Source organism: Octodon degus, unplaced genomic scaffold (assembly GCF_000260255.1).
Source record: "Octodon degus isolate 3935 unplaced genomic scaffold, OctDeg1.0 scaffold00005, whole genome shotgun sequence".
NCBI lineage: Eukaryota > Metazoa > Chordata > Mammalia > Rodentia > Octodontidae > Octodon > Octodon degus.
In genome coordinates, this window is record NW_004524581.1 from 26,537,579 (window position 1) to 26,564,834 (window position 27,256).

Here is a 27,256-nt window from a genome sequence, read left to right on the forward strand (position 1 = left end):
AAAAAAAAAAAAAAGGTCTTCTTAGGAAAAGGCTTACATAGCATCCCTGAATCCAGATGAGGATGCTCTCCTCCCTGTCCTCCAGCTGGATGTGAGGTTTCCAGGGCTCGCTGCGTCTGTGTTTCCAGTCCTACGCTTTCTCTCAGAGAACCCAGGCATACTCATCAGCCGCTCTTCTCTGACTTACAAAGCCTGGACCGCACACATGTTCAGAGGATTCCTGGAAGCTATTTCTCTGGTAACGCTCTCCTAAGTTGTTTTCAACCAGCAGCACTGGTTCGATCTAAGATGTGTGGCTGTGCACCTGGCCCCAGGGGTCACTTTGGCGCATCTTTCTCTCCTGGGCTATCTCTCCACCCTTGCGACTTTAAATGTGGAGGTTGGCACCCTTCCCAGAGTTTCTTTGGGTGTGCTTTTCTTCTTGTTGTTTTTCTTGAGGCAGGGTCTCTGCTGTGCATTTCAGGCTGGCCTGCAACTCACTCTGTAGCCTAGGAAGGCCACAAACTCACAGCGATCCTCCTGCCTCAGCCTTCTGAGTGCTGAGATTCCAGGTGTGCACCAGCACGTCTAGTTCTTCAGGCCTGTTTCATCTCCAGTACTTGTTTGGGGCAGCTGTCTGTCTGTCCGTCCATCCGTTTGTTTGTTTTCTCTTTCTTTCAATATATTTAGTATAGGGTCTCACTGCCCAGATCACACTCATAGTGATTCTCTTGCTTTCAGCCTCCCAAGCGCTGGGATTATAGGCATGCCCAGTCTCTAGTACCCTCTTAGGGTGCCCCAGGAGTGGGGCCAGCATGGCATGCTGGGGTTGAACCGTGGCTGCTGAGCTCTGCCTAAGCAGATGCTTTAGTTCACTGAGCTATCTGGCCGGCCCGAAGTTTTTTTTTTTTTTTTTGGTAGCTGGCTCAGCCTGCCCTGGGGGCAGGGCTGGTGAGGCATGTGGTGCTGGGATCGAACTGAAGTCCCTGCGCTTTGCCTAAGCAGGTGCTTTGGACCACTGAGCTATCTCGCCGGGGAGTTGTTGGTAACAAACACTGAAAGAGCTGGGAGGGCAAGCTCAGTTTTGGTCTCTTGGCGCTGTCTGGTAACCTCTGCCCATTCCTCCTTCCCAGTCAGTGTGTGGGTACAGAGCAGGTGGGACTCCCAGCTCTGTGCCGTCTGGAGAAGGAGGCCTGGGAGATAACGTGAGGCAAGGCCTGCAGAGGCTTGGGGTACCGAGAGGGCCTCTAGGGTGGATACCGTAATGGAGGGTTCAGGTCCTTCTGTGTCTGTCAGGCCCATCTAGCAGGCAGCACCAGACATGAACACAGCAGAGTTTGTGATCTTGGGCGTCGCCTGTGGCCTGCGCGTGCCAAGGGTGGTGGGGATTCAGTGAGGAGGCTGTGCTCGTGCAGGGACAGGTGCATACAGGAAATCCCTGTGCCTTCCTCTTGGTTCTGCTATAACCTTAAACTGCTCTGAATAAGAAGATAATGTACATGAGAATATTTTGAAAATGCTAGATCAAATATGCATCGTTAGTATTTTTTGTTCTTTTAAAATTTTTATTTTTATTTTAAAAGTTTGTATTAGTAGTTTTGGCATACATAATGATCACAGTCATCATAGGGAACTTGTACCTCTATATAGCATACCTTAATTCTTCCACTTTAGTGTTTTCAGCTTTTTAAAGTGATGTAGCTGAGGGCAGTATCCTTTTCTCATTCTATTAGGTTGATCCTTGTGTCTTATGAATTACTGTGGAAGCTTGACTACTGTTCTTTTCTGTGAGATGTGTAGCCTTCAGGTGAGAAGCCACGAGGATGGAAGTTTCTTGAGGGCCAGGGACTGTGCTTTGTCTTGTTTTGTTGTTGAGGTGGGTTTCTACTGTGTTGCCCAGGTTTGCCTTGAACTCCTGGGTGCAAGGCTTCAGCTTCCAAGTGCCTGAGATTACAGGCTGTGCCAGCCTGCTTGGTTAGGGCGCCGTGTTTCGTTTACCACTTCTTCCCTTACTACCCAGAAGAGCACGTGGCACAGACTGGGCACAAGGAAGCCCTTACAGAGTGAAGGACTGAAAACCTTTTCTAAACAATAGGCTTCTCTTTCATGCTCCTTTGTTGGAACCTCCTGTTTGCTTTTCTCAAGGGGAGCCCTTTGGGCTAGGGAGATATCTCAGTAGAATAAGCGCTTCCCTGGCAAGCGCAAGGGCCTGAGTTCAATTCCCAGTTCCACCAAAAAACCAAAAAGGGGGTGGGGAGCCCCTTTCTGTGATACTTGTTTGGTGCAGCCATTACATGATGTGTTAGTCGGCTGCTTGTCACTGTGGCCGGATACCTAAGAAAAGCACTCATGGGAGAGGGAGTTGCCTTGGCTCCTGGTGTCCGAGCTTCTAGCCCATGGTTGGCTCTACCACCTTCAGCCTGTGTGAGCACAGAAGCCCTGCGGCATAAGGAGAGGCACAGGAAAGGGTCTCACCTCCTGCTGCCCAGGAGCATAGAGGAGAGGAAAGTGCCCTGCCTGTTGGCAGCCTACGCCGGCAGCATGTCAGTTGGTGGGTGAATCCATTGATGAGAAGCCTGCAGATCAGCCCCTCAGCTCCTCCCCTGCACACACCAGCGCAGGGCCCCAGTCTGTCTCTGGGGGATGCCTCACATGTAAACCCTAACTCACAGAATGTGCTGCATTCTTTGGCCTTTTGCTTTGTTCCTGGCACTCAGGGTTAAGCCCAGGGCTTCCCCTGTGCTGGGCAAGCATTGCTCCTACACCAAGCCATGCTGCAGCCCATGTCCTCAGTTTTGCTGAGTGTGGACTCTGGTCTTTTGGCCAGTGCAGCAGGCATTGCTGGGCCTCCCGGACAGTCCTGGCCCTGCTCTGCCTTGCACAGGAGCCGTCATATTACTTGGATGCTGAGTGAGTGGTGTTGGGTAAAGGAAGGCACAGGGCTGGTTTTGGCTGCTTCTCATAGACCTTGGTGATCTCTGCAGCCTTATTAGTTCTGGTGGGTGAGACGTAAAGGACATGTGAGGCAGGCCTTGAGGAAAGATTTGCTTTTATTCACAGCTCATCAATCTGTAAGGAAGTGTCTTTTTATTTATTTATTTTTTGGGAAGTATCTGTTGTGTAGCCATTACCTCTTTCCCGCTTTTTTCTCTTTTTCTTTGAGACAGCGTTTTGTTAAATGATTGAGGCTGGCTTTGAATTTACCATATAGTCCAGGCTGATCTCAAGTTCTGGATCCTCCTACCTCAGCCTCTCAAGTGCTGGGATTATAGGTGTGGCCTCCCTACTCCCAATTTGCTTTGCTTCTGAATGTGGTAACAGGAAAGTGAGTTGCTGTGAGTTGCAGCAGCTTACTATAATTGCAAGGGACAGGCCAGAGGTTGTGCTACACAATGGTGTGGCCGATGCAATGGTCTTTATTATTTAAGCATCAGAAGCTTAAATACCTGTAGCCAGAAGCATTCTGAGCCCAAGCAGGAGTTGCTGAGTACTCATGGTCCATCCTAGCATGGTTTTTAGTTGCACTTGATGCACATGTGGGCCCGTGGGAGCCCCGCCCCTCCACCTGTGATAAGCCCCGGGGCTCTCATCCTGCACGCACGTCCTCTGCACCAGTCCTCAACCCAGTTGCCCACATTCCCATTCAGGGCGCATCTTCAGGAATGTCTCGTGTCCCACACAGTCAAGGCAACTAACTCTCTAGCATTTGTTTCCTCACCTGGGAATGAGGTCAGGGCCCCTTCCCTGTCCTACAGTGGAGCGGCAACAGTATTTGCAGGAGGAATTTGTCCCTGAGTTAATTGCTTCCCTCTTTGCCATGCCAGGGGGTTTGGTTATTTAATGCTCTATGGGATCTACAACATGGGGCAACATCTTGGTCTGCACCAGACCATTTTACAATTCCAGATTGTGGCTGTAAAGCATTTATGACCCTTATTTTAGTGTCTTTGTTGGGACATTTTTATTGCTTTCTCTGCTACATGATTTTGTTCCACATGGGGCCATCATTAATTCCCTTGCCGCTGATCCCTGTCATAGCAGACCTGGACAGTGGATCCTCAATTATCTGACTGCACAGGTACTGTAAGTCACCTGTTGGCTGTGTATATTGACTTCAATTTGCCAGATTATTACTATTAGTGAGAATATCGCCTGCAGTAATTTTTTTTACTCTGTTGAAACTGGTCTCCTTGCTGAGCAGCGAGCTCGGCCATGCAGTGGCATGGTAGGCTTCTTGACGGGTAGGAAGTATGGTCAGCTCACTTCTAAGTGAGAAAACCCCTCCACGCGAAGACACCCTAGTTACTAAATAACTGGATTTATCTGAATGTTGCTAAGGTTCTCCAGTTGCTTCCCATCACTTACTAAATAGCATTAGCTGGGCAAGGTGGCACAGGCCTGTGATCCCAGCGCTGTGGGGCTGAGGCAGGAGGATCACCATGAGTTTGAGGCTAGCCTGGTGTGCATAGTGAGTTCAAGATGAGTGTAAACTAGATAGCAAGACCCTGTCTCAAAAAAAGTCAGTTATACAACCATGTCAGTAAAAAAGATGGGTTTTTTTTTTGTTGTTGTTTGGATTTTTTTTTTGTATTTAGAACATGGTGTACAGGATCTCACTGCATAGATCAGACTCGCAGTTATTCTCCTGTATACAGCCTCCCAAGTGCTGGGATCACAGACCTGTGCCACCACGTGCCTAGTCTCAATCACAGTCTCTGCGTGCCCCAGGGGCGAGGCCAGGGGATCGAACTCCCCGCTCCTGTGTCTACCTAAGCAGGGGCTTTAATCCACTAAGCTATTTGTCTGGTTTTAAAAGAGCTGTTTTGGGGCCCCAGGGAGATGGCTCAGTGGAATAAGCGCTTCCCTGGCAAGTGCAAGGGCCTGAGTTCAATCCCCGGTTCCACCAAAAAAAAAAAAAAAAAAAAAAAAAAAAAAACCCGAAAAAACAAACAGTTGTTTTATCAAAGTATGGAATGATTGTTTTTTCCTAGTCGCGCACTTGAACCCAAGGCCTGTACACAGAGGTGCACCTCTGGCCCTTTTTAGTATTTTTTTATTTGAGACAGGGCCTTGCTGAATCCTTACATTGCCCAGGCTGGCTCCAATTGCTATCCTTCTGCCTCGGCCTTCCAGAGTGCTGCAATGAGAGGTGTGCACCTGGCCACATACTTGAACTTTTGTGTCCCTAACTAGTACAGCCACTGAAAATGTCCTTCTCCGGGCCTCATTTAGAAGAGCAGTTTAGTCCCAGGACTCCTCGTGTCTCCTTTCCTTTGCCACCACTGCTAGCTCCATGACCTGTGCACATGTTAACACCTCTGAGTTAAAAGGAGGCAGCCTAGTGTCCCAATCCCTGCTTGGCAGCACCCCAAGGCCCACTCAGCAGCCAGCATCATATGGCTTAGCTCTTTGTGGCAACTGTGAGGGGGACAGACATGTGTCTCCCAGGGCCCCATCCCGGGACAGCGGTTCAGAGGCAGCTCCTTCCCACCCACACAGCTTCCCAGACCCTTCCAGCAAGTATGCTGCTGGTGGTATGTGTGGGGCCCCACCCACTCGCCCACCAGGGGTGCTGTCAGCTGCTCCTGCCTGCCTCCTTTGTTGCACTAGGGTGTTGAGAGCACAAGCTGCCATGGGGCAGGCAGGTCTGATGGGAGCAACCCCCGCCTGCCCAGGACCTCCTTGGCTTGGTTGTGAGCAGGAGAGGACAGAGGGCCTGAGAAAGGTCAACGCATGGTGGGCACCTAGTGACTGAAAGCTGTTCTCTACACCTGCGTGTGTGAGCTCTCTGTTGTCTCTGCAGTAGATTTCTCTGCCTCTAGTGGTGGCCCACTAGAGTATCTCTTTTCGTCTTTATCCTTTGCTTTCCCTCTCTCTGTTTCTCTCCCTAAGCTGTCCAGGCCAAGCTCATACTTGACATCCTCCTGCACTGTCAGAGTGCTGGCTGGGGTCCTGGGCAGGGCCACTGCCATGGCCTCTGTTCTTAATCTGCTTCAGTTATGTGGAACCATCATCTGCTTCAAAAATATGAAGCAAGGCGTGGTGGTGCACCTGGAATCCCACTGCTTGCTTGGGAGCTGAGGCAGGAGGACCGCTGCATGTTCCAGGCCAGCCTGGACTGCATAGTGAGGCAATAAAAATGAAATACTCAAATACATAAAAAGATATAAAGAAAAATATAGGAAACACCCCTAAGCCCACCACTCTTTCACTCCTTCAGGGTTTGTTCTTGCTGTTTGTGGGCTGAAACCCAGGGGCCATATGTGCAGGGCAAGCACTCTCCCACCTCACCATACCTCCAGCCCTGATACTGAGTGTCTTAATTCTTGGTTTAAGAGTCCTTGAAGCTTCCAGTGCTTGTGTGCTCTTTTTGTATGTGTATAGGGGGTTGTTTGTTTGAAACAGCGCTCAGGTATGCAATCCAGGTTGGCCTTAAGCTCACTGTTAGAGGCTGAGCTGAAACTTGTGGGGATCCTCCTGTCCTAGCTTCTAAGTGGTGGCCCACAGTATCTTTTCTTTCCCTTTATCCTTTGCTTTCCCTCCCTCTGTTTCTTTCTTTCAGGTCGACCTGGGACACAGATCCTCCTGCCTCAGCCTCTGGAGTTGCTGGGGCCATGGGCATGGAACCATGCAGTAGTTAACTTTTTTTTTTTTGGTATTTTAGTTCAGAGTCTCACTACTAGATCAGACTTGTAGTAATCCACTTGTGTACAGCCTCCCGAGAGCTGAGATTACAGGTGCGCAACCACGCTTGGTCTCAGTTGCCATCTCAATGCGCCCCTGGGATGGGGCCGGCCCTGCAGGCCCGAGGAATAACTTTCTGTGTCTGTCTTACTTCTCTGATCAGGAGGGTCTCGGGTTCCACCCATTTGTTTGCAGGTGACATGACACATTCTTCTTTATGCTGAGTTACGTTCCCTTGTGTGTGTATGGCGCCTTTTCTGTTTCTCTCTGACACTCACCCAGGCTGTTTCCAAAGTTGGAGGCTGTGAGCCAGCCTTTCATAGACTGTAGCCCGTTATCTTTAGCTCTTCCAGAATAGACCCAGGAGTCACTCGCTGGCTCCAACAGAACAGGATTTTTAGCAGCAATATAACATTCCTCTTGGTAGCTATAATTTATGTAATAATTTCTAATTTCTTTCTTGCTTTCTTTTTTTGATGGAACTGGGGATTGAACTCAGGTCCTTGAGCTTGCCAGGCAAGCACTTATTCAACTGAGCTATCTCTCCAGCCCCTCTAATTTCTAGATGTCTACTTTGTTTTCAGTGTCTAACCAAAATAAGAGTGGTTACTTTTTTTTGTTTGGACAGGATCTCACTATGTAGTTCAGGCTGGCCTTGAGCTCCCTTTGTAACCTGTGCTAGCCTGAACACGCAGCAGGTCTCCTGCCGTAGCCTCCGTGTGCTGCTAGGCCTGGCCCAAAAAACTTAATTTGAAAACGAAAGTAAGCCTATCACTTATCTAAATAGAACATCAGTATCATTTGTCATAAATAGAAAGTAATCTTAAAAATAAACACAGTGAAAAACAATCTTACTAAATTTTAAGCTATTTTTTTTTTTTTTTTAAGAGGAGTTACTTATTGGGGGACAGAAAGCTTCTATCTGAGAGAGGGACAGAGGAAACCTTAGTGAGTTGCCCTTAAGCTAGCTCTTTTTATCATTATTATTAATTAATTAATTAATTTATTTATTTATTTTTTGCGGAACCAGGGATTGAACTCAGATCCTTGCGATTGCCAGTCAAGTGCTTATTCTACTGAGCCATTTCCCCGGCCCCCATTTATTTTATTTTATTTTATTTTATTTTATTTTATTTTATTTTTTTGAAGCTAGCTCTTATTGCTTGCAAATACCTTGATCCTGAATCTGCCCTTTTTTAAAAAAACAAATGTAGAGTTTTAAAAATAGATTTAAAAAATAAATAAAGGCAGAGTAGCACCAAACTCACTATTAGGCTATCAGAAGACTTTTTTTTTTTTTTTTTGATACATGGTCTCGCTACGCAGTGTAGACTCCTAGTGATCCTCCTGTCCCACCTCCATGGCACTGGGATTACCAGCATGCGCCACCACACCCAGTTCCGGGGCTGGCATGCCATGCAGTACCAGGGATGAAACTTGGATCTTGTACTTGCCAAGGATGCTTAGGCCATCAGGCTATCTCTCCAACCCTACTAGAGGGTTTAACATCATTTTTAAAAGGAAAGTTTTAGCCAGAAACAGGGTGTATGCTTGTAATCCCAGCTTCTCTGGAGGCTGAGGCAGGAGGATTGCAAATTCAAGGCTAGCCAGGCCATTTAGCAAGACCATGTTCCAAAATACAAAATAGAAAGGGCTCGGGTTGTAGCTCATTGGTAGAGCACCCCTGGGCTCAACTCCTAGTACTGGAAAAAAAGAAAAAAGGGGGGAAAAAAAAAAGAAATATGTTTCCTTTGGCACTTAAATCCACATATGTGAACCACCTGAAATTATCTGTTTTTCTCAATGGCTTGTAGCGCCTGTAAGGGCTACTTGAGGTGATGTTGCCATATTAGGTTTTACTCTGAAATCTCAGCGGTTCACACAACAAAGGTTTATTCTTTCTTGTGCTTTGTGTCCTAAATGGATGGAGTAGGTACTGCTGGGCCCTGTTCCCCGCTGTCCCTTGTCAGTCAGCACCACAGAAATTGTTCCTGGAGAGAAGCCACACCCATTTCTTCCTGGAGCCCCTTCCTGGCCCCGGCCCAGATGCCCAGGCAAAGGGGCTGTGAGTGCATGGTCTGCGCCCCCTCTGCGTCTGGGTGCCATGTTCTGGGTGCATCTAGACGAGTGGTGCTGTGTGAGGACCTCGCATGGGCTTGTGTTGCGCTCAGCGTTGCAGGCTGTGCCCGGCAGTCCTGCATCTTGGTTTCTCCTTTCTTGAAGCTTCATTAAAGAACGGTCCAAAGTGAACACAGTTCCTCTGAAGAACAAGAAGGCTTCCAGTTTTCACGAGTTTGCCCGGAACACCAGCGATGCTTGGGACATTGGCGATGACGAAGAGGAGGACTTTTCCTCACCTTCTTTCCAAACTCTGAACTCAAAAGTTGCTTTGGCAACTGCAGCCCAAGTCCTAGAAAATCACAGCAAGCTCCGAGTGAAGCCAGAAAGATCCCAGTCGACATCGTGTGAGGTCCCCGCCAGCTACAAGGTCCTGAAGTCCAGCAGCGACGCCCAGCTCTCCAGGAATGCCAGTAAGTCCCCGCCCCTCGAGCTCAGCTCCCAGTGGCACATTCCAAACCAATCAATTTCCCTTTAGGGATCAGTCAGCTTTCCTGGGGTGGCACAAAGCGAGTTCAAGCCTGAGGTCCTACATCTGTGAGTCTGACTGGTCACAGGCTGTCCTGCCCTCCTTGTGAGCCAGATCCACACCTCCTGACATCCAGGGCTGCTGCCATCCCCTCTTCTGCTGCTGCCTCTCCTGGGGTAGGGTCCTGTTCCACATTGAGGCTGGCAGACTTAGAGTTCAACAAATGCCTATACTGCTCTCAGGGGCTGGATTTCCTAGGTGGACAGTGTGACTGGCTGACCTCCTCAGCCCCTTGGGATAGTCACACTGGGAGTAGTCCTTTTCCCCTGCTACCGCTGGGGCGCAGCAGGTGCTGAAAGGCACAAGTTGCAGTTCCTGGCCATCCACATGCTGGTTGGCCGGGGTGGGTGGGCTGGGCCAGGCCTCTCCTCAGGAAATCTGCCTCAGTGACTGGCTGAAGTGGTAGTAGATCTGTCAGAAGTGTGGGAATTTTCAGCTGGGTGTTTTAAGTTTCCTTTGCTGTGTGAGATTGCCCTGCGGGGTTTTGTGAAAGTGGGCTATTCTCAGCTGGAGAGAGGAATGCCGTGGTTCCAGCAAAAGTTAAAATGGCTGGCTGATAATGGATGAAGAGGAAGTTGAACTTCAGAGCCTGGAGGTGTCCTGGCTCCTGTTCTAAGGGAATTTCTTGAACAGCCTCAGACTAAGCCTGTGGTCCTGTGATCTGGCTGAGGGCTTCTGTAGTCGCCCTGCCTTCCTCTTCCCTCATGATTGCGGTGCCAGCTGAGCCATCGGTGCCCTGCCCAGGTGGACATTTGGTGTCGCTAGCCCGTGGCCACAGTTCTAGTTGTGGGACGTGCCTACACCCTAGGATTGGGCGTCTGCAGCCACAGGTGCCCAGTGGGAGGAAGTTTGTTTTTGTGTAGCCCCCAGAACCTGCAATGGAGGTCCCCACCGTGCATGCTGTGCATGGCCCCCACAGCTGGAGTTAGGCTTGTGTCTGTCCCAGCTCAGCGGGGTGTGGCCTGCAATTTTAGACCCTGGTGGTGACTGCAGGCGACCAGGGAGCATTGTGGGGCAATTTTTGTGACCTTTCTAGTGGTGCCAGTTGGTTCGTATTCACCATTTCTCTTCAGAGCTGTAGTTTTTAAGGTCAAGGTATGTGGAACATGAAGTAATTGTGAAAGAACAAGCCCAGTTAACTGAATTTTCTTTGTAGAAATAAAGCAAATAAGGGTTTTGAAATCAGACATACCTAAGGTGTCATCTCAGCTATCACTTAGAATTACTTTCCCTTCTTCAGGCTGCAGCCTCCTCGTGTGTGGAGTACATTTAAGATCTAACCCTGTGTCATGAGGTCCAGATGAGAGGTCCCATGTAAAGTGGCCCATTGGCGCCTTGCATGTGGCAGGCACTCAGTGAGTCAGTCCTCCACGTGCTCCTCCTCCTGCCCTCTGCTTTCTGCAGAGTTCAGCAGGGCTTCTGGCCCTGTGATTCCGTCCCTTTGCAGCACCAGTCAAGGCTATTCCTTGTGGTGGGCAGTGTGAGGACCTGTGGTCCCCACGGGAGAGGTGAGACATGTGAGGAGTTCTTGGCCTCTCAGCTTTGGGGCAGCTGGGCAGGCCTGGGACGAGTGCCACGTTGCCAGCATTCTCAGAAGTCACTGTAGTAGCTAGGCGTGGCATTAGCACCAGAGCTGTCATGGACGGGTTCACCCCGCTGGCCCTTGCAGTGTCCTCAGATGGCTCACTCGAGGCTTTGTGGAGGGAGGTTGGAATTGGGACTATGGGGCGGTGGCTTCTCCTGATCCCTGTTCACCCTCCAGCCTGCTCTTTCTCTTTCTAATGATGTCAGGTGACACATGCCTGAGGAACCCACTCCATAAGCAGCAGTCACTCCCTCTCCGGCCCATCATCCCCCTCGTCGCCCGGATCTCAGACCAGAATGCTTCCGGAGCTCCCCCCATGACAGTCCGAGAGAAAACCCGCCTAGAAAAGTTTCGCCAGCTTCTCTCCAGCCACAACACCGACTTAGGTGAGCCCAGGCTCAGTAGGTGCTCATGGTGACTCCATGTCTCAGGGGCCTGGACGCTAGCAGCTTTATTCTCCCTTTTACTCTTCTAGCCTCTGCTGATCGGGCGCCCTAGGCAGTGATGCGCAGGTATTAAGGTAGAGGATGTTGCTAGAGATTAGGGCCCAGATTAGCTAAGACTCTTTTCTGTAGACCCTACTGCAGTGCCTCTGGCTTCGGTGTCTCTGGTGTGGGATAATTCTTCCCAAATCTGCACCCCAGGCCCCTTGAGCTCATCTCCAAGCTGCCTGAGTGGCTGCTGCAGGGTGTGGCTCGGGCTCTGCTGCTCAGGGCTGCTGTGGGCTGTCCCTGGGCCTGGTGGTGGCGGCAGCAGTGGTGGCCATAGTGTTGCGTGAACGGTAGCCTTGTTTAAGGCCCTCACGGGAGCCTTTGATCCCACCAGGCTGTTTTCTGTTCGCAGATGAATTGAGGAAGTGCAGCTGGCCAGGCGTTCCCAGGGAGGTCCGGCCTGTGACCTGGAGACTCCTGTCGGTGAGTCCTGCTCGCCGGGCCTCTCCTCCCACAGCCTGCCTTGTCCTGCAGCACCTGGCAGCTGGCCTGCAGTGCCGCTCTGCATACACCTTGCTGGTCATGCTGGCATGGGCAGGGTGGGTGGACATTCCTGTTCCTGCTCCTGTGGTCATGGTCTCGGCCTTCTTAACAGTGAGGAGGCAGAACAGAGCAAGACAGGATGACCCTAGTACTCCCCAAGCAGCACTCCTTTCTCAGGAGGAATAGCCAGGTGACCAGAACCCACAACCCACTTTATAATTGTGCAGCCCGATAGTGACCCTCTTGGGCGGCTGGATTTTCTGCACCACAGAGTCTGTGATTGCGGTCCAGGCCTCTCCCACTGGTTGCATCCACCCACCATAGAGGAGCTGTGTGGAGCTGCTAGGTGCACCTGGCCTTAGCGAGTCACCTGGCATCCTCTGCCCTCTGTGGATGGCACTGAATGAGGAAAGGACAAACTGCGTGAGATTCACAGTCCTCTTGGCAGCTTTCCCTCTGCTCCTTTCATATTTTCTAAGGCACTGCTCAGGCTAAAATAAGGTTTAAGGACTCACCTGCCAGAATCTGTCCCCAGCTGATGGCAATCTTGTCTGTAGGGCTACCTCCCAGCGAACACTGAGAGGCGGAAGCTGACCCTGCAGCGGAAGCGGGAGGAATATTTTGGCTTCATCGAGCAGTATTATGACTCTCGAAATGAGGAGCATCACCAGGACACCTATAGACAGGTACAGCCCTTGCTAGCTCTGCTTGTCAGGCACTGGGTGAGGGCTCTCCTGGTGGCACCCCACATAGAGGTTTAGCAGCTCTTCAGGCTGTGCATCCAGCTCATTTCCAGGACTCCTCCCCTTCTTGCCTCCAGCAGCGCTGGTCTCAGCCATTTTATTTTATTTTTTTGTGGAACCAGGGTTTTGAACTCAGGCCCTTGTGCTTGCCAGGCAAGCGCTTATTCTACGAAGCCATTTCCCCGCCCCCTCTCAGGCATTTTAGATGGGAGAGATTTGTGCACTGGTCAGGGGCGGTGCTTCTCAGACCTCGCCATCCAGACCAGTCCCCTAGGACTGTGACACCCCCACACCAGACCACAGAAGAATGCAGGGCCTCCACGGCTCAGAGCACTCACAGCCTGCTGGTGGCGTCTGTGTGCAGGGAGCAGAGGAGGCCAGGGCAGGGGGCGGGCTGCAGGCACCTCTCTCCTGTCTCCAGCCAGCCGGAACTGCAGTAGCCTCTGCTGCCACTGGCAGTAGGATGACTCAGCTGGGTATTGGGAAGGCCCTGACCTGAGCCAGGTGCGGTGACATTGGATCCTTTGGCCCTCTCCATTTCTACACATCCTGCTGCATGAGCAGGCCTGTGGGTCCCCATCCTGGCACGGCTGTGGAGCTGCCAGGCTCCTCCATCTTGAGAGTGCCGCTGGGTAGCATGGGAAGGAGGGGCTCATGCTTGAATGGTGTTGGTCAGGAAGCAGCCTGCAGAGGCCCAGACCACAGGGAGCTGTTGCTGCAAGTGGCCCCCTCGCTGTGGAGAATGGCTCTCATGGAAACAGGCAGGGTACTGTGTCCGTTCTTTCTAAAGATAAATTGTGTTCTAACTTTCACTCCCTTGATTTCCAGTGCTTAAGTAAATAATTTGTCTAAAAAACACACCAGCATTTTTGTTTTGGATGTGGTCTTTCTTTTCAGATTCATATTGACATTCCAAGGACGAATCCTCTCATTCCGCTGTTCCAGCAGCCGCTCGTACAGGAGGTGAGAAATTGTTTATTCTTCTCTGCCGCTTCTCCCTGAACCAGTGGCCCATGTCACAGTGGTCCTGGCCCAGGGCACCTCCCATCATCCCCATTTGATCTTCAGAACAGACCCAGTACCCAGCACACTCGGGGAGGCTAGGAACCTGTGAGGTATGTTGAAGCTACCTGATAACACCTTAGAATTCCTACTCCTGAGTGTTCTCTAATTTACCAACCTGGAAGGATTGATTTTGATTAAAGAAAGAAAGAAAAAGAAAAAAGAAGAAAGAAGAAAAAAATAAAGTGTGGTGAAATATGCATAGCCAGGTGTGTGCACACCTCTAGTTCTAGCACTTGGGAGGTTGAGCAGTAGGATCACCATGAGTTCAAGGCCAGCCTGGGCTACAGAGCCAATCTGAACTATGTAGGAAGTCCCTGTCTCAAAAAACAAATAAACAATGAAACAATGAAATCAGTATATATATTTTTAAGTACCTATATTTTGAGACCTAACCAATTAATGCTATACAAGGGTTTCTCGTGTCTTTTCCCCTGAGCTGTTATTACAAACTCCATGAGATCAGGGCTTTGCTCTGCAGGCCTCAGTTGGCAGGCAGTGCTGAGTTTTAACGCTTTTCCAAGTGAGCTTTCAGGTCTCCCCATAGTGGAAAGGGATGGTAGTAAAATGCTCGAAGACATTGCTACTTGGTCTTGAGTGGTATTCATAATTCTGTTTAATATAGATGTCCACGCTGGGGGGGGGGTCCCTCCTGATTTACCAGTACCATAAGGAAGATTTTGAGGTGGCACCATTATTTTACCTATAAAATTCAGCTCCTGGAAGGCTTCAAATGCCTCTGGGACCCTTCTCTTTGTGCCATTCAATTTCTGAAGGTTCAGCATACTTAGCCCTCATGAGAACCTGCTAGTGCTCGGTGGCGCTCAGCCTTGCCCTTAGCAGTTTGTCTAAGAGGCTTCTCCTAGGGGTGGGACCTGGATCTACACATAGAGGTCCACTTTGATTCTTTCCAGGTTTTGTTCAAGCACTGTGTCATGTAGCAAGCTGTAGTCATCTTAAGGAGAATAAAAACGGCAGTGTAAGGGCCGGCCAAATAGCTCAGAGGATTAAAGTGCCTGCTTAGGTAGACGCAGGGGCCAGGGGTCTGATCCCTGTGCCTGCTGTGCTGGCCCCAGCCCCAGGGCGCATTGAGACAGCAGTTGAGACTGGGTGTGGTGGCCTGTGCCTGTAATCCGAGCACTTGTGAGGCTGTAAACAGGAGAATCCCTATGAGTCCAGTCTACGTAGTGAGACCCTGAACATACTGTAGACCCTGCCATAAATACAGGGAAAAAACCAAAACAAAACAAAAAAACCTAAAATACAATACAATAAAATAAAAACGGCAGTGAAGGAGCAAAGAACTAACCACCTGTGTCCCAGCACTCCTGGAGGCTGAATCAGGAGGCTTACAATTTCCACCCTAGCCTGGGAAACTTAGCAGTTTAGTGAGGCTGTCTCAAATTGTTCATAAAGATAAATAAATAAATATATAAATAAAAAGGTCTGAGGCTGTAGTTCAGTGTAAAGGCAAACTTTTAAGGTCTGTTTGTTTGTTTATTTATTTATTTAGTGTGTGGCTAGTTCAGCCCACCAGGGGGCGGGGCTGGCTGGCATGTGGTGCTGGGGGATTGAACTGTGGTCCCTGTGCTTTGCTTTGCTTAGCTTGTTCTAAGTACGTGCTTTAGACCACTGAGCCATCCCACCAGCCCTAAGGTCTGTTTTTTCCATTGCTCCTGCAGGGAGGGTTCCCCAGGATTCCTTGACCCTGCAACCTCCCAGCTCACACTGGGTTCTGGTCAAGCAGCCAGAATCCCTGTACGCAGGGCACCAGTGCTGGTCCCCAGAGCTCTGTGTGTTTACAAGGGGCTGTCAGCATCAGTGTGGCCTGAACGTTTAAGTCCTTTGCAGAGAGACTGCCCTGGAGGAGGGGTGGTTTGTTTGCTTGTTTGTTTGTTTTTGTCATGCTGGGCTGGAACCCAGGCCCTTGCATATGCTAGACACTTAGTCCCTTGCTGAACCTATAGCCACATCCCAGCCCCTGGGGGGCTCTGATGAGCGTCCAGACAGACACCAGCCTTGAGAGGCAGCAGCGAAGGGGTGCTGAGATGTCCAGAGAGCAGTGGGCGGCTCTGGCCTGCACATTTTCAAGGAATGGGGAGAGGCTGTTTAGCAATAGGGAAGTGTGTAAGAGCGCAAGGGACCCCCCCCCCCCAACATGAGCGTTGAACCCAGGGCGGCAGAAGGGCCTGATCCTCACCTCCAGCAGAGGGGTTTTTGGACTGTGCTGACTGCAGCCTCAGCCAGCTTTGCGGGGACCTGAAGCAGGCTGGCCTATGTGCAGCTGTTCACACCTTCCCTGCACTGCGTAGCCACTTCTGATCCATATAAGCCACTGGCTTTCTCTCGGTCTCTCTGGAGACCCTGCCTGCTCAGGAGCCTCTTTACCTGACCGTAGAGCACAGGGGGCCATATTCTCCTATCTCTGACACGCATTGCCCTCTGCTCTTTATCCCTCTGGGGTGCTTCACGGAGGTGAGACAGCTGAGCAGACTATCCTTCTCGTCAGGCCAAGGGGCCAAGGGGCTGGGATGAAGCTGTGCAGTGGGTATCCTCAGATTGAGAGACTGGGGAGGAGTTCAGAGTTCTGATGAAAACAGAGGGGTTTCCAGGTGTGTGGGCACACACCTGTAATCCCGGGACTCAGGAGACTGAGGCAGGAGGATTGTTGTGAGTTTGGGACCAGTTTGGGCTATAAAGTGAGCACAAAACCAACCTGAATTGCATATTGAGACCCTGTCTCAAAAAGAAAAAAAAAAAAAGCAGAAGGGGCCAGACTCTGCTAAGGGACTGTGAAGATCTGTTCTTTGTCCCTACCTAGGACTCTGGATTCTAGTGATTAATGAGCTTAATCCCAGAGTCTTTCCCTAGTAGCTGTGGTGATTTCTGTCTCTCAACTGCCCAGTGTGCGAAGCAGCAGAGTTTGGTTTCATTGGGTTCCTGTACCCTGCAGATGTCCATGCTGTACCTGGGGGCTTCAGTGTCGTTCTGTCACATGTTCCTGTCAGGCTGGGGGAGACCTGAATCAAGGTTTCCTTTCTTCTCACAAGGAAGAGAGGAGAGGATGGTAGATAAGGCTGTTGCCATGAGCAGAAAAGGTTTAAGAGAAACGTCCAGAACGAGGCGCTCCAGTGCCCTTGTCTGGGAACAGAGGCAGCCAGCACACAAGCGAGCATGCAGGGTTGATAGTGGCCAAGTCACTGTGTTGCAGTAACCAGATATTGCAAAGATAAATGAGTGGCAAGAAATGTACAGAACAACTAGTGCTTGGGAGGGACTCTGTGTATTTATATCTTTCCTCTGTTCCAGTGTTTTAACATTTCCCCCAAACTTCTACACCAACCCAGGAATAAATTGTGAAGTAGGTAAGTGGAGGGAGGGCGTGTGTCCCCATGACTTAACACTTGTGTCTTCTTTCCTCCTTTCTTATTTTCCTAGATCTTTGAAAGAATTCTGTTTATCTGGGCCATCCGCCACCCTGCCAGTGGGTACGTCCAGGGAATTAATGACCTGGTCACTCCGTTCTTTGTCGTCTTCCTCTCAGAATATGTGGGTAAGAAGCATGCATACCAAGCTAAACAGCTATTGCCCTTCCTTACTTGCCATCCATTTGTCTGTTTGCCCCAAGAGTGCAGCCAGGGGGGCTGTCTTGCTGGAAACAGGGCAGCTTGCAGCCTTGGCACACATAGTGGTGGCAGCCTGGAGCTGCTCTTGGGGTGGTCAGATCTCACCTAGAGACCCTGCCTCGTGAGCACGACCCAGGTGCTGCACTTGCATTCTGCCACAGACAGATGGCGGATGGCTTATCTGAAGTTATTTCAGGATTATCTTGCACTTGTTTTGGGCACAAGCAAGGTTCCATCCATGAACACTGGCAGCAGAGGCTGTGCCCCAGGCCTCAACCTTGGAAGCAGGCTGTGGACTGTAGAGGAGGAGAGAGGCTGAGATGGGGGATTGCTGGGTTCTGAGGCCAGCCTGGACAACCCAGTGAGAACCTGCCTCCAAAAATAAATGTAAATAAGATAGAGGAGAGGCTGTAACCCCAGGGGTGAAGGGAGGGTCCGGGTGCACTTTGGATCCCTGGTCCCCCCCACCTGTCACCCACTGGGTTTTCTCACATGGAAGAGTGTTTAACTTCATGGTAGTGGCAGAGATTTCCTCCTCCAGCATGACCTTAAGCTGAGTCATGAAGTTGAGAGTCCTCTCTTCCTCTTTGGTTTCTTTAATCTGTGAACCTCAAGCTCCACAGGAAAATCCATCTGTCATGGTCCAGGGCTTTGTACCCTGGTCAGGGAGAGGCTCTCTGATCCGGCCTCCAGCCAAGAAGCCTGAGCAGGTCTGCATTTCACAGAGGAGTGACAGGACTCCTACCTCCCCCCTACTGCGGCCTCTCCTGCAGCAGGGCTGGGACCAGAACCTTTTTTTCACCCTCTGGGTGTGCTGGGCTGCTGGGGCTTGGGGAATAAGGGCCTCCTCCTGCTTGGGCTTTCTGACAGAATGCACAGGATGGTGCTTTGGTCTTTTGTGCGGCAGACTCAAAAAGTAAAGGCAACCAAATGTGGGCCCTCGTTTTGTGAGTAGCAGCAGCCAGTGCAGACCTGGGAATAAAGGTGGGAGGTCATCCCTCCATACCCCCCATCTGGTGACCCTAAGCAGCAAGGAAAGCTGGTTAAGTTTGCCTCCAGGAACAGACAAGGAAAGCTTGGCTAGAGGCCTTCCCATTTCCAGTGCACACTTTACACATGCGCACACGCACGCAACCAGCTTTTAGGGGCAGCTTAAGTCTGCTGTTCAATTTTATAAGAGCTGTCTGTTACTGTTTGTACTTCTTACAATAGCAGCCATCCTCTTCCTCTTTTCTGAAGGGTGGTGAAAGGCTGTGAGCCATGCATGGTGGCTTGTCCCCCTAGTCCTGGCTGCTGTAGGGGCTAGCATCAAAAAAGGTAGCAGTGAAAGTTGAGCCTAGGAATGTGTGAATCATGGATCAATCTGAAGTGTATACACTGGTATCCCAGGAGGGGACAGTGCTGCCCATGAGCAAGCCCCCCCAGCATCTGTCGCTCCGACTGTTGCTATTCATATTTTGCAGCCAGCTTTCCTTTGCTCCGTATGTACCTCTCTTGTTTCTCCCTCAGCCCCTTGGTGCCTTTCCGTGCTAGATCTGCCTGCCTCCTGAGCCCCACGCGTGGTGGATCCTGCCACGCAGTCCCATGGTCCGAGCTGCAGCAGGCCTCATGCACAGGCTCCCAGGCCTCCTCAGCCAGGAGCACAGGCCCATTCATCTTTCATGAGAACTTTAATTATACTAAACTTCAGACATATGTGAAAATAGAAAATTGATACCATACACCTCCTTATGCCTGTTATCCAGCATCAGTGGTCAGTCACCTTTCATGTGCCCCTCCAACCGTTCTCTTATCACTCATCCTTATGAATTATTCTGGAAGAAATCTCAGTATCCAGCATCACATCGTTTTGGTTGTAATGTTTCCATGTGTATCCCTGGGTGATGAGGTATTCTAAGAAACACACAACCAGAATGCAGTGATCACGTCTGAAAAGTAATTATAGCTCTGTAACATAATCGAATGTGCAGTCAGTATTCAGATTTTCCTAGTTCTTAAACATTCATTCAACAGTTTGAATAAGAGCCCAGTCAGAGCCACATGTTGTGTAGCTGGTTGAGAGCTCTTTGAATCCATCTGTTCTCATCTATCTCTTTCCCTGAGAAGTTCATAGCATTAGCCCCTGTTTTTCTGGTTTTCAACCAAAGGCCTTGACATGCTAAGCAGTAATGGCACTCTGATTTTCAAATCATTTTACTACTTATAAAGTACTTCAATCAACCTAATTTTATTTAGCAGAATCCAATTTTTTTTTTTTTTTTTTGAGGTATTTGGTTGTAGGATCTCACTACACAGCTCAGACTCATGGTGTCCCTCCTGCTTTCAGCCTCCCCAGAGCTGCGATTACAGGCGTTTGTCACAATGCTCAGACTCTGTCAGTTCAGCCCACCCTAGGGGCCAGGCTGGCACAGCGTGAGGTGACGGGGATCAAACCACAGTCTCTAAGCTTGCCTAAGCAGGCGTTTTAGTCTGCTGAGCTAACTCGCTGGTCCCTTCAATATCTCTTTAAAGTAGAGATGAATTCATTCACTTTTTGAGCAATAAAAGAAATGCTTACTGATTGAAAAAAATAAAAATAAAAATAAAGTAGAGATGACATTTTCCATGTGGGTAATTCAGGGTCAGCAGTGGACTGAGCTTCTGAAACTCGAATCCAGATCCTACCTCCACGCCTGTTCTCATGAGGACGTGTAGTCTCACTCAGATCCTCGTGCCTGCGCATCCGGCACCTCCCCTGCAGCCTTCTCTGCTCCACAGTAGGCAGCACGTCTTTTCCTCCTTACTTTAAACAGCCGTTGTGGCCGAGGTGCATTTTCTTTTTCTTGCTTTCTTGTTGTTGTTTGGTTCTGGGAATTGAATTCAGGACCTCGCACTTGCCAGGAGGTGCTGTGCTGCTGAGCTACAGCCCCAGCCCTAGAGATGCATTTTCTTTAAAAAAGTAAAACCACATGGAAATCTCCCCACACATCCACACCCATGCCTGCCCTAGACAAATGCTGCTAACCTTGCTGCCTGGTTTTTGTGTGTGGACAGAATTTTCTTTGTTGTGTCCAGAAAAATGGAATTGAACTGTCCTGACCTATCTTTATCGTACTTGTTCTTATTTAAAAATTGCATCCCAGGCGTGCCTTCTAGATACATAGGTTACTTGAAAACTCTTGACAGTTTTACTGTGTTCACACCGACGCTTTTCTTCAGTTTACTTAGCTCTTCTTCTACAGAGGAACATTTAAGGTGTTGCAGTTTGTAGTTATTACAGATGTCATTACAATGAAATATCCTCGTTCAGCTTTTCTCCTGTGTCTGCGTTAAAGTCCACATTACACCGACAGGGTCCTAGGCAAGAGACTGCTGTACTGAAGAGAGTCTGCAACTTTACGCTCCAGAAGTTTACACCAGTAAGTGCTGTGAGCACGAGAGTGCGCATGTGCTTTTCCTCCTGTCCTTAGAAAACTGAATCTCTGTCTAGTTGGGTTTCACCAGCCCTAGCAAATAAACTGGTTTGTGTTTCAGCTTTTATTTCCTCTTGTGTAGTGAGGTTATATATCATCTCTTATTTCTTTTTCTTTCTTTATTCGTTCATGTATGTGCATATATATGTTGGAGACTGAATTCAGGACCTTTGCACTGAACTACATTGTCAGCCTTTTAAACATTTTATTTTGAGACAGGGACCTCTCTAAGACACTGAGCTGTCAGGCTGCGCTCAAATTTGTGATCCTTCTGCTTTGGCCTCCCAGAGTGCTGGGATTGTAGGTGTGCACCACCATGGTTGGCTGCATCATTTTCTTGGATTTTCACTTATTCCTTTTTATGATCTGCTTTTTCATTTACCCATTGTTTCTAATGAGTCATTGGTCTGTCTTGTTTTGTGAGAAATTTGTGTACATCAGATACATTCATCTATTATCTGGTATATGTTAAAAATATTGGCTCTTAGGTTAAATCACATGAAGTTGCTGATACCCAGTTGTTTTTGACTCTCTAATGTGGGATTTACCCTAACAATTTTCCCCAGGCCATCATTTGTCTCTCAATTTCTTTTTATTATGTCTCCTGCTGTAGACTTACTAATTTTTTTTTTTTTTTTTTTTTTTGCGGAACCGGGGATTGAACTCAGGCCCTTGTGCTTACCAGGGAAGCACTTATTCCACTGAGCCATCTCCCCGGCCCTACTAATTTTTATGTAGCCACATATGTGGACCTAACAAGCATGTTGAGCTCTTACTGTGAGCCCGCGGGTAGATGCTGAGGAGACAGGTATGAGTCTTGTGTGCTCTCAGGCTCCCAAGTGCTTGTGAAGATGCTTGTGAAGGGAAAGCTCCTGGGAGGACTTGGGCCCCGTATCTTCTTCTAATACTCTTGTGGCTTTGCTGTTCCATTTAGCTTTTAAAATTCCATTAGTGGCTGGGGAGATAGCCCAGTAGAATAAGCACCTGCCTGGCAAGTGCAGGGTCCTGAGTTCACTCCCCAGTACCACAAAATAAATAAACAAAATAAAATAAAATTCCATTAGTAAAGCCCGCTGTGGTGGTACACACCTGTCATTCCATCCCTCGGGAAGCTGAGGCAGGAGGATCGCCATGAGTTTGAGGCCAACCTGGGCTACATAATAAATTCAAGGCCATCCTGAACTACATAGTGAGTGACTTCCCCACCAAAAAATAAAATAAAATAAAATTCCATTAGTGATTTATTTTTCTGCATGGCAGAGAATGGAATTTAAAGTTATCTCTGGTTAAATAGCTAGTAGCTCAACACCATTTATTTATTTTTATTTTATTTCTTCGCGGAACCAGGGATTGAACACAGGCCCTTACTCTTCCCAGGCAAGCGCTTATTCTACTGCGCTATCTCCCCGGCCCCTCAACACCATTTATAAAAGTACCTCCTTTTTTCATGGGTAGGAAGTCAGTCTTCATAATATGGTCTGAATTCCTCGGTGTGCCTGGCTCTACCTCATTCTGTTCCATTGGTCTCCATTCCTACCCAAATGCTTCAGGAGAGAGAGACAGAGAGAGAGAGAGCCTGAGACTGACTGAAAGAGAACGAATGAGACTGAGACTGAGAAGCCAGGGCAAGTCACTTCTGCTTTTGAAAATTGGCTCTTCCTCCAGACATACTGTATTATTATTATTGTATTTCATTTATCATTTTCCTTGTGGTAAGAACCCTCAGGATGAGGCCTGCCTCCTCTGGAAGTGCAGAGTGTAGTATCGTCAGCTGCAGGTTGGTGTGGCCCAGCAGGTCCTCTTGGGACTTCATCCCCACCCAGGCCAGTCCTCCTCCCCGCCCCGCCCCACCCCGCCCAGCAGCCGCCCTTCTGCTCTGGGTTCAGTGAGCTTGGAGGTCTTGTTCCCTCCTAAGTGTTAGGGATCAGTACTTGCCCTTTGTACCTGGCTCATTTCCCTTAGTAGAAAGTTCTCGGGTTCTTCCAGATGAACTAGAGAACCAAGGTGTCTGATTAGGGGGTAAGGCACCTTCAGAATTTTTACTACAGTTGAAATGCAATTTTAAATGTTGGGTGGGGAGGTGGTGGTAATAGCTTTAGTGGAGTGTAATTCACAGACCAACAGTCCACTCATTGAAAGGGTGTTACTCAGGAGCTTTGAGCGCATTTGCACTCAGGACCTGCGCGAATGCGGTTTGTCATTTCAGAGAAGAGCCTTGGGTCTGGCGGAGGAATGCAGTGGTGGAGCGCCTGCCTAGCATGTGTAGGAGCCTGGGTCTGATCTCCAGGCCCGGAAAGGAAGGAAGGAGGGAGGGAGGAGGAGGAGGAGAAGAGAGGGAAAAGGAGGGAGAGAGAGGAGAGAGGGAAGGAGGAGGAAGGAGAGAAACAGTGTATCCTACAGCCGATAGCCCAATCCCCCATTCCCTCTCCTAAGCAGCTGCTAATCGGCCTCTGTGGGTTTGCTCTTCCAAGATTCATCCACATTACAGCATGTGTCAGTTCTTAATTACCTTTCACGCCTAAATATTACACAGTATTGATATTCCACATCATGGTTATCTGTTTATCTGCTGGTGGATGTAAATTAAGGAGGTGTTTGTTGTTTTACAGTGATGAACTGATCCTGGCCTTGTGCCATCTTCCACCAGCTACACATCAGCCATTATAGTGCAGAGGAGCTGGGCACAGAGACCTCTCCCAGCCTCACAGTCTTTCTTAACCAGAGGGAGAGCACTGGGAGCATCGGGTGTGGTGCCCTCTGTCTTGCTCCTCTTCCTTCTCTAATGGTGCACCTCCCACAAGGCAGCTGCTCCACCAAGCTCTCTGCTGTGGCCCTATGAGGGGACGTCCCTGCTGTAGGAGGCCCGGATATCTAGGCCTGGGTATCTTGTCCCAGGCACAGGCTGCCAGGGGCAGCCTCACCTGCTGCCTCATTTCACAGCCCACAGCCTGAAGCACCTAACTGGTGGTGCTGTACTAAGCTCTGTCCCATCAGATCTGTCCCTTCTTGGATCACCTGGCACCTGAGCTTACTTTACCCTTGTGTCACATTTGTTGTAAAATAGTTGAAAGCAGGGAGATCCACCAACTTCCCCCTACTTTTGCTGTCCTGGAGGTTGAACCAGAACCTTGAACATACTAGACAAGTTCTGTCCTACGAAATGACACCCTTAGTCCTTTGTGTTTTCTACTTTGAGTAGGGCCTCGCCAAGTTGCTCAGGCTGGGCCCAGATTTGTGATTCTCCTGCCTTAGCTTCTCTGCTGGGACTATAGGTGTGTGTGGACCATGCAGGGCTCTGAGGGAGCGAAGGACAAGCTCTGGATAGCTGGCCCCGAGCTGCTGCTGCATTTGATTCTCCTACCAAAGTGGGTTTCCTGCAAGTCAGCCTACTGGGGCAGGGCCTGGGGTGCAGGGCCAGAGCAACCCCCTGGAGATAGGAAGTCTGTGGGTCCCGGCCCTGAGCCTGGGCTTCACCTCTGGACTCTCAGCTCACCCTTCCATGCCATCAGACAGCTCTGCCTAAAACCCTTAGCATCCATCCTCTTGTGGCTAAAATGTCTGATGTCTTAGGCAAGTGCAGCAGCCCACACTGAAGTTCTAGCTACATGGGCGGGAGGACGAGAGGATCGTATGGGCCCAGGAATTCAAGGCCAGCCTAGAAAACCAAAATACTTTGTCTTGGGAAACTAAAACTAAATCTAAAATGTCCAAGTTCTCATCTGAGTGTGCAAAGACTTCTGTGATATATTCCCTCCTTCCTGGCCTCCTCAAACGCAACAATCCAAAATGGACGTTTGAAACCTAAAACCCTGTGCTCCATCTTCTCTTTTTCAAAAGTTTATTTACTTATTTATTCTATTCTTTCTTTTTCTTTTTTCTTTCTTTCTTTTTTTTTTTTTTTTTTTTTTTGGCGGAACTGGAAATTGAACTCAGGCCCTTGTGCTTGCCAGGGAAGCACTTATTCCATTGAGCCATCTCCCCGGCCCCTTCCATCTTCTCTTTATGGGAGTGGGGAACTCCTCAGTGAATCAGGGGAGTCAAGAAAGAGAGGCTGCCCTCCCTTGCCCTTGTCATCCTGGCTGTGCCCTGCGAGAACTCGGAGCACGATGTGCCCCTCTGTGTGGCTTCTGCAGCGCATGGCTTCCACAGTGTGTTACCCACACCCTTTGCCTCTGCCACCAGACTGTCATTCTTAAGTCCAGGGACTATTTTAAATTTTTTTGTTTGTTTTAGACAGACTCTCAATATAGTCCAGGCTGGCCTAAAACTCACTCTCCTGCCTCAACCTCCCGAGTGCTGGAATTACAGGTGTGTACCAGCACCCCAGCCTCATTTTAAACTTGGGCAATGACAGTGAACCTTTTAGAGATGGGTGCCCACACTGCAACCTCAAACCCTTTACATACTGCAAAGCGTCAACACTGCAATTAAACCTGAATCCTGAGGTTTTAGGTTAGGGAAAACAACTCAGGCATTAATATCTTTTGTCTTAGAAAAAAATAACACTTGTGCCACAGTTGGCCACCACTGTCCTAGGGCCGTCATTTTGGTGTCCACTCTGGTGTTCCACACTTGTCTAACTAGGAAAACGTTCTGAGCTAGTTTTGCAAGATCCTTACCGAGGAGTTGGGACGGCTGTGCCAGACTAGGCCACTAGGGGGCAGTGAGTCCCTCTTTTTGAGGCTGACGGGTGCTGAGTGATGACCCTGAGCAGAGAGGACTGGGGCAGCCTGAGGTACGCTCCCACACTGGCCCGCCCCACGTTCTCAGAGGAGGAGTCCTTGCCTGCAGCGAGTCCTTCCCTGCCTGTAGGGTGCACTTCCCCGCCCCTCCCCTTGTCCTGTGCTTCCCTAGCTGGCTGCGTGGACTGCAGGTGCGGTGCACAGACTTCTGTAGTCACGGAGCATCAGTTACTAGCTCAAGAGGAGGGCATTGCTGGGATCTCCAGCTGACTCCAAGAGGTCGACTTAGCAGCAGCTCAAGTTGTGCTAAATGAAGTAAAAGCAATGCAGGAATTTAAGAAAAGTAGAGGAAACTTAGAGGTGAAATTAATTTTAGCCAGGGTTGGTTAAAATGATACACAGCCCAAGTTATCCCATGCCGAGTACCAGCGTTTGTGTGTCACTTTCATTGTCATTCCAAGGTCCTGTTCTCTACCCTGAATGACAGATGGGCATAGTGTCCAAGATTCCTGTGCTCAGCTGCTTCCTTCTCTGCATCTTTAGAATGGCATGGCTCTTGGGACAGGCAGAAACGTGGGGGGGGGGGTCCCTGTGCCTCTCAGTGAGACCCACAGAGTAAGCATTGCCCCTCGGAGGAACAATCTCCCTCAGGCCACTCCCTTCTGTGGCAGGTGGCTTGGCCTTTGTGGGGCTGGCCAAGAGGCCACTGTACCTCTCTGTGTGCTAAATGCCAGCCATGGTGTTGTGGTCTTGCAGGGGCCAGATGAATAGCCACAGCAGCATGTCCCTGGGTGGCACGGGAGCTGCTGCAGAGCTAGGCTAAAGCCATGAGGCGGATTCCTTGATACTTTTCTTAAAACTGTGTTTTTCTGAATGAAACATTTAAGGTTTTATTTTCCAAGGTTCTTTATGTGTAAGTCCAAAAGGATTTAGTTTTTATTTTCCTCAGCTTACTCTTGCCGTCAGAAAATATTCAGCAAGGTATACTGAGGAGTCCGGTTTCTAACAAAACAGTGGCAGGAGGCCTGGGAAGCCAGAGGCCACCTGCTGAGGGCTGGGGGCTCTTGAGGCAGCCGGTGGGTTATTCTTGTCAGTTTAGGCAAAACCAGTACTTCCTAGAGCCAGCAGGGAGCCAGATTTCAGCCCCTGCTTTTCAGGAAAAGCCAACGGTTGACTGGAGTTACCCCTCAGGCACATTTTCTGAGCTAGTAAATAGGCCTGTTCTTGTCAAGCCCAGAGAGGGCAATTTGATTTTTACAAGGAGCTTTTTGGTATGGTCCTCTCAGATGCTTTGACTTACGATGGCCACACAGCACCCTTCAGAGTCGTTGCTCTGTAAGTCCTGGCTGCCACATGCTTGTCAGGACAGCAGAGGATAAGGCCTTGGCTCACCCACTCAAGGTGCTGGGCGGGCTGATTTCAGGGTTGGCTGCAATTATGTGTTGAATTTCCTCAAGTAGACGCTAATGATCCTCGGGAACAGATTGTTTTCACTGCCCAGAGCCCTTCAGGGAGCACTTGCTCCTCCATTTCTTTGCAGCTTTTTGTGCAGCACTCAGTTTGCAGGGTTTTTTTTTGTTTTTGTTTTTGTTTTTTGCGGAACCGGGGATAAAACTCATGCCCTTGCGCTTGCCAGGGAAGCACTTATTCTACTGAGCCGTCTCCCCGGCCCTTGTCGGCTGATTTTGACTGCACATGTGGACTTGATCCTGCAGGGGGAGCTCTCAACACTACTCCCTGCAGCTCTCTGGAGTGCTGGGAGCCAGGTGTAGCTGAGTCCCATACCTGGCCAGTGCAAAGCTGTAGCCACTGCGAGAAGCCC

The 27,256-nt window shown here is 49.5% G+C and overlaps 1 protein-coding gene across 2 annotated transcripts in view; it reads left to right on the forward strand.

Moving 5' to 3' along the window:
- Window positions 1-27,256, forward strand: part of Tbc1d22b (TBC1 domain family member 22B) — a 56,564-nt gene that overhangs the window by 14,438 nt on the left and 14,870 nt on the right. For both annotated transcript variants that reach the window (XM_023720292.1, XM_004624180.2), the window contains exons 3-8: window positions 8,887-9,194; window positions 11,102-11,281; window positions 11,739-11,809; window positions 12,427-12,555; window positions 13,510-13,575; window positions 17,113-17,227. In XM_023720292.1, coding sequence (XP_023576060.1) covers window positions 8,887-9,194; window positions 11,102-11,281; window positions 11,739-11,809; window positions 12,427-12,555; window positions 13,510-13,575; window positions 17,113-17,227 — 869 coding nt within the window. The remainder of the gene's footprint in view (window positions 1-8,886; window positions 9,195-11,101; window positions 11,282-11,738; window positions 11,810-12,426; window positions 12,556-13,509; window positions 13,576-17,112; window positions 17,228-27,256) is intronic.